A 10,817-nucleotide genomic window follows, 5' to 3' on the forward strand; every position below is an offset into this window, starting at 1 on the left:
CCCCTTCATGATAAAGATCTTGAGAGATTAGGGATAAAAGGAAAATATCTAAACATAATGAAGGCAATATACAGCAACCCAACAACGAATATCAAACTAAATGGAGAGAAACTCAATGCAATTCCTCTAAAATCATGAATAAGACAATATCTCTTCGACATTGTGTTTGAAGTTCTACCTAGAGCAATAAAACAACAAAAGGAGATCAAGGGGACACAAATTGGAAAGGAAGAAATCAAACTTTTACTATTTGCACATGGTATGATATGTTAGTTTACATAAGTGACCCAAAAAATTCTACCAGGGAACTCCTACAGTGATAAACACCTTCATTAAAGTGGCAGGATATAAGATTAACTAAAAAAAAGTCTGTAGCCCTCCTATATACACATGACAAAGTGGATGAGAAAAAATTAGAGAAACATCATTCTTTACAATAGCCACAAACAACATAAAATCTTTACATCTTAGCCCATATACTTTTGGCCTTCTTCTCTTACCCCTTTTCCCTGAAAAGAGCTTCCATGACCTAATACCTTATTGCAAATGTCAAACCCCAAACAAAAGTAAGACAAATACACAAAAATTTCCATCTTAGGGTCCTCAATAACCATACCCTATGACCCTACTCAGTTCAAAGAATCAAAATCGATCAGTGCCCCAAATTCCCTACATGGCAGTTAGTGTTGGCTCTTCAGAGGCGAGAATGATGAGAACAGGAAAGAGAAACTGGTTAGACAGACACCAGGAAGGGACATCCTTAGAAGCAACACTTCCAGATATGTCATTGGTTCTTTATCCCAAAATACCTGAAGGGACATCTAGTTTCTTATTTCCTCCTAAATGAACAAGGCTGGGTAGAGGCTGTATGTGAGGGTAGAAACTAAAACTGCAATCCTTATTTTATTCCCTCCTGAAAAAAACAAAACAAACAAATAAACAAAAAATATCTTTAGATTTGGATATCTAGATTTTTGGGAAAAATGGGTTGTATGTATTCCCAAATTTTAGCTCATCTCCTAAGTAATTTGAGGGTTGTGTTTTCAGCTTTATACATCTAAATTACTCACAAGAATGGAACTTCCTCTTTTCATGTTTCTATCTCTCTTCTACAGATGCCTTTTCTACTACCACAGGCTTCAATTTTTCTAAAACACCCATCCCCATCGAGCTAGCTGCTTTTATGGTAACTTGACACAAACTAACTACTTTGTAAGCTGCTTTTATGGTAACTTGACACAAACTAACTACTTTGTAAACAACCAGGACCAGCAGTCCAGGGGTGGCACCAGCCACATTGCACTGGGTCCTCAAACATCAGACTCCATCCTGGGTGCTATAAGAAAGCAGGCCCAGCAAGCCAGGGGGGCAAGGCAGTAAGTAGCACCCCTCCATGGCCTCTGCATCAGCTCCTGCCTCTGGGTCCTGTCAGGAATTTCTGCAATGATGTATCTGGATGATGGACATGGGGTTTTATCTCAATAATAGAAACCCTAATGGTACCCACCAGGAAGGTGCTTTTCTACCATGTGTCTGATCTCCATGCTGACATGCTGACTTAAACTGCATGGCTTTTTTTTTTTTTTCTTCTCCACTCTCCTCTTCTGGATAGCCATCAAAGTTCATATTTGCCTGCCTTGGGGATTTTCTTTAAAACTTTAATGAAATTGTCCTCAAGCTATAAAAACTAGAAAGAAAAAAAGAGAATACTTCATTTAAGGAAGATTATTTTTCTGTATTTGCTAGGTCATTGAAGCTCTGGGGGCTAGGAGACCAAGATATTTCAATAAAACAAAGTTTGCAATCCCTTCTTTGTAAGCTGCATATACTGATGAAGGGGCTTTCAGATGATCATTAAGGTGAACATAACAGTTTCCATCAACAAAGCCATAGTCATAAGTATACCAGCCGTGCTCTGCAAAAAGATATAAATTATAATGACCAAGTCTGAGACATTTCTTGATAACAAACTTGAAATGCAAGCAAAGCATAGATGTTTGAAGGGGAATAAGTGCCAATACCACAAAATAATGTTACAAGTAAATAAGAATCATTGCAGTATTCAAATCTCAAGAAACTGAAGCAGAGACTCCAAAATCTTAAACAAAAGAAAAAGAAAAAGAAAAAAAGAAAGAAAAAAAAGACATGACAATTTGACAATGTTCAGTCCAAATTGCATGCAAGTATATAGGAAATAAACATTTTCAAGCAAGGAAAGTAAATATGTATCAGTGCTCAGTGCTTGGAGAAGCTACATGCTGTTTAATCCAGAAATGAGCAAAAGTACAATTAAAAAAATTGACGGATAAAAGTAAAGCCAATTTGTTGCAAAACCAAGACTTAATGGCCATCTAAAACACAGATGTTAAGCAATTATTGGCAAAGTGAATTAAAATGAATTACACATATATATTTTAGTATATTAAGTCATCTGTATTCACTTTTTAAATTTTTATTGTCTGATAATTTTATATATGTATATGTAGTGTTTGATCAAATCTTCCCCCATTTACTGCCCTCTGATTCCTGCTATATTTTTTCTTTCCAACATCATGTGCACAGAGTCCACTTAGTGCTGCCTGTATGTGCATTGATGTGGGATCATTCACTAGAGTGTAGGTAGCATCTCAAGGGCTATATCCCCTAATAAAATGAACTGGCCAGTAACTTAAAAGCCATCAATTGCCAATAGCACCTCAGTTAGTGGCAGGACTTTTTTTTTATTTATTTTTCTTATTTTACATATTGATCCCAGTTCCCTCTCTGTCCCTCTGTCCCTCCATCCCTCCCTCTCTTCCACCCTCCCATGCACCTAAATATGTGTTTAAACATAAGAATTTAGAGAGCAGTGTAGTTCTATGTCTATCTAACAACATAACAATATTAATTAGGTTCTCTTCTAGAGATTATGATCTAGCCATGGCTTTTGTGCTCAGTGAACAGTCAGGTATCATTGCCATCCTATTTAGTGGGCCTTAAATCCAATAGGAAATGGCTGGTTATTCCAGTAATAGTCATGCCACATAGTCATTTCTAAGAGAGATTGTTTCTTACCTGGTATTCTCACATTTGAAATCTTTCTGCCCCCTCTTCCATGATGTTTACTGATCCATACAACTAGTAGTTATGATGCAGATATAGCCACTGGAGTTGGGCTCCCCATGGTCTATTGATCTCTGTATTGTGTTCATTTGTGCTTGTGATGGTTTGCACTTGCCTGGAGATGTAGCTTTTGAACACAGACTATTTCTTGACTGTGGGATTACATAAGAAAGTTGTTTAACCCTGTTGGTGAAGGTGTGGGTGAGCCAGCCTTGACAGTGTGAGAACTAAAGAGCTGACCCCACCCTCCCCTACTCTGCCAGGCAATGATATGGTTGAGAGAAAGATCCCTTCACCAATTCTCAGCCCTTGCCACATGTGACAGGTGGGAAAGCTGACATTCAGTTCATGAGTGTGGGAGAACTAGCCCTGTAGCATATGGGCGAGTGGCCCATGTACCTTGCCTGGGCAACACAGTAGAGCTAGCCCTTGTGGTATAGATACAGGTAAGCTGGACCAAGGGAATGGAACTAGTAGAACTGGCCCAGACCCTTGTTTCTTTTTTCCCTTGATTCACAATGTTTTTTTTTCCTTTTTTAATTTAAATTTGAAACAAGGTTATTTTACATGTCATGCCCAATTCCCTCACCTCCCATCCTCATGGTCTTCAAACATAACAGTGGCCTTATTGACTGAAAAGAGATAGTGCCACAGCAATATAGCTTGAAGCACCATATATTTTCTTTACCTGCAATTTATCATATATTATATGTAATATATCAATATGATTTATTTGGCCTTCCTTTATTGACAATTGTTTAGTTATATTGCTTTGGCTTGTGAAAATAAACTAGAATTGCTGGAAAACGATAAAAAACTAAAGTAAAATATAAAAATCAGAAATGTGAAGCAAATTTCTACACTAGAAAAGGTTTGGGAGAAATTAAAGGGTACTTTGTACTGCTTGTGACATATTTATGGGGAAAATACATTTCTTTTTGCTAGATAATGAAGTACAAGTTGTTGGTGACAACCATTTATTAAGAAATCTCTTTCTATGATAAAGTGATGGTTTTTCCACCACAGGTAAATTATTCAGCACAGTTTATTTGAATCCGTGTTTGATCCAGAGATGAAGTTATCAATTTTACCATTTTCCCCTAGTCTGTCCTGCTATTATCAGTGCCTGACATTCTGGTACCCATAGCAACAGCCACTGTTTTCGACATCATTCCCCCAAGCAACAGAGCATGGCCAGTGACTGACAATCATCTAGCTGTGTGTGTCAGGGTGGTATGTGCCAGGGCTTAGAGAGCTAGTCATATCTTACAACTGAATGTTTAAAGTTCAGTTACCAAGGACTTGATAAAGTGGCACACCCAGAAGAAGTTTGCCTCTGCCTTTCTGTCAGGCGTGTGACAGGGTAGGAAAAAAAGGGAAACTTTCAGTAAAGGCCAAAGTCTAGATATTGGAAAGGAAAATGGGAGCTTCTTTCACAGGGCTAAACATTTCTTATCTGTTTTCATTTCTGTCTCACATATTCCAGAGCCTGTTTGTGACTACCAAAACTGAGGCAAAGGGCAAGGACTTAGACCATGCACGTTTTACTCTCAGCAAAACAAAGATAAAATCAGTGGAGCTGGAATCTAGAGAGACGAGAGACGGCTCACACTGGCAAAGATCACACACTGCTCATGCGCAGGACCCACTCAGCTCCCAGCACCCATGTCTGTTATCACACAACGATCTGCTACTCCAGCTTCTGAGGGGCTGATGCTGTTTTGGGGCTTTTGTGAACACCCATGCTCTCTCTCTCTCTCTCTCTCTCTCTCTCTCTCTCTCTCTCTCTCTCTCTCTCTCTCTCTCTCTCTCCCTCTCTGCCTATGGATCAGGATGTACCTCTCAGCTACTGACTCCCTTCTCTCTCTCACATACACATAAAACTAAAAATGAACAATGTATGAACTTTAAAAAAAGAAACAATTGAGTTGCTGCTGTGCCAAGATTTCCCTGTCGGAGATTTCTTTTTTAAAGAAAATCTGCAAAATGTCACTTGACTGACAGTGGTTTGTAATGGTTACTGGCATCTAATCACTTTTCCTATGAGTTCTGTATATGAGGAAATACCACTTTGCTAGGTAAAATCAAAAGCTATATATAGGTCTTAATGCCTTTTCCTGGAAAGTCAATCACAAGAAAGTTATAGATGGGACAACGAAAGAGGTCTGTCTGCCAAGACAGAGCAAGTTTGAGGTTAGCTACAGATCCCAGTAAATAGATTACCACAAAAGATGATTTAGTACACAAATTCCAGGGCACTGTGTCCAGCAAGCATGCAAGCTTCTCTCCCTAGGCTTTGAAATAAGCTGGAATTACAGGAAAAGCAAATATGTATTAGTAGCCACCCCTTATTTACTATGCCTAAGGAGAAGCCATTCCCAGTGAAGAAATCTGGATAATAGTTCATTCTGGGGATTTCCAGCCCTCTGATCTTCCCAGGGGACTAGCACATTGGCGGGTGGGGAGAAGCCTGAACAGAGAACTGGACTACCTTCCTGGGTGGCACTTCACAGTCTTTTCCTAATTCTGAAGGCTTCCATTATATGAAGATTTTGGCTGACATTTAGAACTCATCCATACCCTAGGCTGGAAGGCACACCTGTAATTAAGGGAAAGGCTACATTGCTCAGGGCTGTCTTTACCAGTTGGGGGAATTTCCCTCCATTCTGGGGCTGGTTATCTGGCTGAATTCCCAGTCTACTCACACATTCCTTTTTAGCTCATTGATACAGTATAACAAGAAAAGGCCACACTGGATCAGAATTAATGTTCCCATACCAATTCTGTAACTTCCCTTGTAGCCTCCCTGTAAACCTTCCTATTTCCAAAGGCAATAATAATATAAATGAAAAATCTTAGACCTGCAAAGTTTCACTGTTATTTCAGTTTGTTAACCTCTGGGCTAAAAGAAGTCCTTCTGGTTTTCCTTATCTATTATCATTGTTTCCCAGTGTAAGCATGTCGCAAGTGTTCTGCTGTCTTTCAGGTGCTCTCACTGTCTTACCTGGAATCAGCAAATGCGAATATTTTAATGTTAAGTTAATATTAAATAAGTTATTAGGTTTTAGACAAAGTTGACTTTATTATAATCCAGTTGTTCTTAACCTTCCTAATGCTGCAATACTTTAATACAGTCTCTCATGTTGTGGTGACCCTAACCATAAAATTATTTTCATTACTACTTTATAAGTATAATTCTGCTACTGCTATAAATCATAATGTAAATATCTGTTATGCAGGATATCTGATACGTCACTCCAAGTTTTCACTTTTACCATATGTTTTCATGTTTGCCATGCTTAGACACTAGGGCTATGTGCCAATCTCTCCACTTCCCCCACATCTCACTTCTCGCATCCCCTAAGCTCATACATTTATAGAGAAAACTAATTTAGTCTTTCCCCAGGGCTTTTGAATATTCCTTACCTTCCACCTCCTTGAGCTCTTAGCTGCAAGGAAATCTGGCTTGGGTGTATGAAGAGATACCTGGATACTCATTTTAAACCTGCAAGGGAAGTTTTCTTCATTCTTTAAAGGTTAGAGCTTTATACATATGAATCAACAGGAAACTATTATTCTGCTGAGAAACAAATTTATTGGAAACAAAGCCAAATAGAAACATTAGGGAAACTTCTGGAAGTTTCCACGTGAGCACCTTGCCTGATGATCTGAGCGAGATCCCCCCACCATAGCAGGGGCAGTCCCAGTTCAGTTCTCCTTAGTGCTCTCTGCCAGGGTGAGTTTGTCAAAGAGATACTCAGCCAGGCGATTTTCCGGAGCCCCCATCTGGCGCAGGTTGGTCAAGTAGCCACCCATCTCCTTGAGAACTTCGACCTGCTGTTGGAGAAAATGGCGCTTCAGGAGGTTGCACAGGTGGGTATCACCTTGGTTGCTAGCCAGCTGGTACAGCTGCAGAAGGCTCTGGTTGAGCGTCTTCTCCAGGTGAAAAGCACATTCCATCGCCATGAGGCCATCCATCCACTCGTGGCGGTCTTGGTCAGCGATTCTCCCAAGGGTAAGGGAGCCACGGCGCTCGGTCAGCAGGAGGAAGAGTACCTCAATACGTTCCATCCACTTCTGTGACTGACGGAGGAAGAAGAGCGCGAAGAACCCCAGGGCCACTTCGTCTTGATTGCAGAAGTAGGCCATGGAGAGGTAGATGTAAGTGGCATACAGCTGCAGCTGGATCTGAGAGTTGATGGCTGCGAAGCACTCGTTCAGGTAACTCTGCGGCATCTGTGAACCAGAGGCGTCCATGGCGGCAACAGGACTCAAGCACGAGCTAGAAGGCAGCACCTGTTAGCGAGCTGTGGAGCTGGCGAAAGTGGCTGCTGGAGCCCTCACAGTCACTTTTAGAGAGGGAGGAGGAGCTGAGGAACCAGATAGTAACAGCTCCTGTCTCTGTCCAGTCAGACTCTGAGGCAGCGCCTGAAGCCGCAACCGCCCAAACAAGTACCGGAAGACAGCAATGGAAACAGCAATGGCGGTTTGTGCCTCTGGCTGTTGAACCAGGTCAAAGGTCAAGAAACAGTGCACCAATGCTGTGTTCCATAGCAACCCGGAAGGCATCGTCCAAAGGATATAATATCTTTAAAATTTGCGAATAAACAGCCAAATTCTTTTATAGATTGTGTGAATAGTTAACTTTAAGGAAGGAAATTATTTGAATATCACCTAGTAGTGACTGTTTCATTAAAGTAGTTGTTTTCACGTGTGATACCATTATCTCTTATCTTAAAGATTTAGTCTGGGGCAGAGAAAAAAAAAGGGTTAGTCACCTAGGCTAGTGACATCAATGTCTATACTAATGATCTTTCTTAGGGAGAGGTTAAGAGCAAGTGACTGTGTATCATCACCAATGATGACACACCAGGTATTTCTGAACAAATTGGAGCATGGAGTTTGAGCCTTAAAACTTGTGGTAGAAAGAGCAAAATGATTCTCTTAATTTGTCCTGTGACCTCACTTACCTGTGTAGTGGCATGCCCCAGCCAACATACACATACATACAATAATAAAATAAAATAAAAATATAAAACAGTAATAAATAAATAAAATTCATGTGTTAAAGAGATGGCTCAATTATTAAGAACATATACTTCTCTTGTAGAGGATCTAAGTTTGGCTCCAAGCACTTAAGTTAGGCAGCTCACAACCATCTGTAACTCTAATTCTAGAGGCATTTGACTCTTGTATCCACTGAAGCCCACTGCTTTCTTGAGCAAAGAACCCCCACCCCACCCCACACACATATACATACTTTAAAAAATTAAAAATAATTATGAAAAAAAGCAAGTTTAACAACAGGAAAAACAAAATGTTCTAGAGTCCAGCATTGTGTTGCATGCGTATAATCCCAGCATTTGAGAGGCTGAAGCATGATAAATTTATTTCGAAACCATCCTGAGCTGCTACATTCCTTGTATAATTATCATCAAACTAAAATTTGTAAACTGTATATTTTATTTAATAAATTTAATTATTTAATTGTTTCTTCCCCTGTACTAGACAGCTTCCATTCCACTTTCTTGTGTCTATATATAAAATCTAGCAAAATTAAAAAGTTTGTTTTCCTGAGACTGTCATAATTCACTTAATGGCTATCCTCAGTTGTACCTACTTTCCTAAAAACAATAATTAAACTTTAAGTCTGAAAAATTCTATTATGTACATAAAGCACATTTTTTATCCATTCCTTCATTACTGAACACCTAAAATGGTTCCCTAACTTGGCTATTGTGAATTCTGCCACTATAAACATTGAAATGCAAGTATTGACATGATGTGGTGATTTAGAGTCCTTTGGTTAAATATCCAAAAACAGTATAACTAGGTCATATAGATTTTTTTAAAGTTTTGTGGCTTTTCAAGTGGCTGGACAAGTTTACATTCCCTTTGGCAATATTCTTGCCATGTTTATTTGTTATCTTGAGATTCCATTTTACTCCAATCAGAATGGCAGTCATTAATGGAATATTTTATCAGTACAAAATTAGCACTGCCCATTTTGTCTGCTCCTCTGGCCTGCAATCACTAATCTTTTGTGTTTCTATAGATGTGTGTATTGTGGCTATTTTTAAAAAATAGAATCATACTATATGTAGCTTTTGTGTACATATTCTTTCATTTGACTTTAACCTCTATTCCTTTTCATTGCTGAATAATGTTCTGTTGTAAGGCTGTACTGCATTTTAATCAATATTTTTATGTTAATAGAAATTTGGGTTGTTTTCATTTTCTGACTGTTATGACTAATGCTGTTATGAACATTTATGTACAAGTTCTGTAAAAGATGTGCATTTCTAATTCTCTTGGTGATACATATAGGGGTGGACTAATTAGATCATAGATTACCTATCTTTCAGACTTTGAGAGATTTCTAGATTAATTTCCAAAGCGATTGCATCATGTTCCATGCCCAGAAGCAATGTGAGGAGTCCAACACTGTTATTAGCCTTTAAAACCTATGGTCACATCTATGAGGGAAAATAATTTCTTAGTGGGGGTTTCAGTTTGCATTTCCCCAGTAACTAATGATGTTCAATATCTCTTCATATCCTTGTTAGATATTTACAAATCTTCTTTGGGGAAATATTCATTTAAATCCTTTACCTATTTTAAAGCACGAGTTGCCCTTTTTGTTGGGTTCTAAGTGTTTTGTATAATTTATGGATATTCAGCCATATGATTTACAAATATTTTCTCCCATTCAGTGAATTATTATTTTCACTTTCTGAGTGGTCATTTGAAATATAAAATTTCTTAATTTTAATGTATAATCTGTCATTTTTTTCTTTCATCATTTGTGCCTTTAGTGTCCTAAGACACCATTGCCTAACCCAGAAATATGAAGATTTATTACTTAAGTAATACTAAGTATCAAATTTACATTAATTTTTTTTTACCTATTGTATAAATTAAGGAGCAGTTTCATTCTTTCATAGAAAGACACATTTGTTTTTATTCATGTGTGTTTGTGAGACACATGCCCAAAGAGACCAGATCAGGGCATTAGGTCTGGAGCTAGAATTACAGGAAGTTCTGAGTCACTGGATATCAGTGCTGGGAACCAAACTTTTGTCAAGAGCAATATATATGCCCTGAATTATTGGGTCATCTCTACAGCCCCCAGTTCTATTTTTAACATGTGAATAATTAGTGGTTGATAGCACCACTTGTTGGATAGGCTGTCCTTTCTCTTCTGGGTGATCTTGGTACACTCCCGAGGAGGGATCAATCAACCATATTTCTGGATTCTCAATTCTATCTCTGATCCTATGCTTAAATGTATGTCTAAACACTAGACCACTGTTTTGTTCACTATAGCTTTATAGCACATTAAAAATATGAAAGTTGTGAATCTTCCAATTATTTGTATGTTTTAGTATTCCTTAGTCTGTTTAATTTTCTTGTGACTTTTAGGGTAATTTCAACTTCTTTAGAAGAAGCAGCCAAGGTTTTGCTGTAGATAATAATTTGCGATTATCATGACCTATCAGAATTACATGACACCAACTGGATGGCATTCCCCTACATATGGAATTGGGGTGGGGGGATGGAAGGGGAGGGTGGCTAGGGTGCATGTGAGAGGGCAGAGAGGGTAAAAGGGAGGGAGGGAGGGAAGGAGAGAGGGAAGGAGGGAGGGAAGAAGGGAGGGAGAGGGAACTGGGATGGACATGTAAAAATAGTAAATTAAATAAAAAATGCTTTGACTC

General features: G+C 38.7%; 1 protein-coding gene across 1 annotated transcript; it reads right to left on the reverse strand.

The window, feature by feature from the left end:
• Positions 1–6,674: 6,674 nt before the first annotated feature.
• LOC127216136 (ferritin heavy chain) lies at positions 6,675–7,373 on the reverse strand. The gene has a single exon (XM_051176681.1). It carries the CDS (start codon positions 7,357–7,359, stop codon positions 6,811–6,813), a length of 549 nt encoding a protein of 182 aa, XP_051032638.1. The 5' UTR covers positions 7,360–7,373; the 3' UTR covers positions 6,675–6,810.
• Between the last annotated feature and the right edge of the window lie 3,444 nt (positions 7,374–10,817).

Source organism: Phodopus roborovskii, unplaced genomic scaffold (genome assembly GCF_943737965.1).
Source record: "Phodopus roborovskii unplaced genomic scaffold, PHOROB, whole genome shotgun sequence".
Lineage (NCBI taxonomy): Eukaryota > Metazoa > Chordata > Mammalia > Rodentia > Cricetidae > Phodopus > Phodopus roborovskii.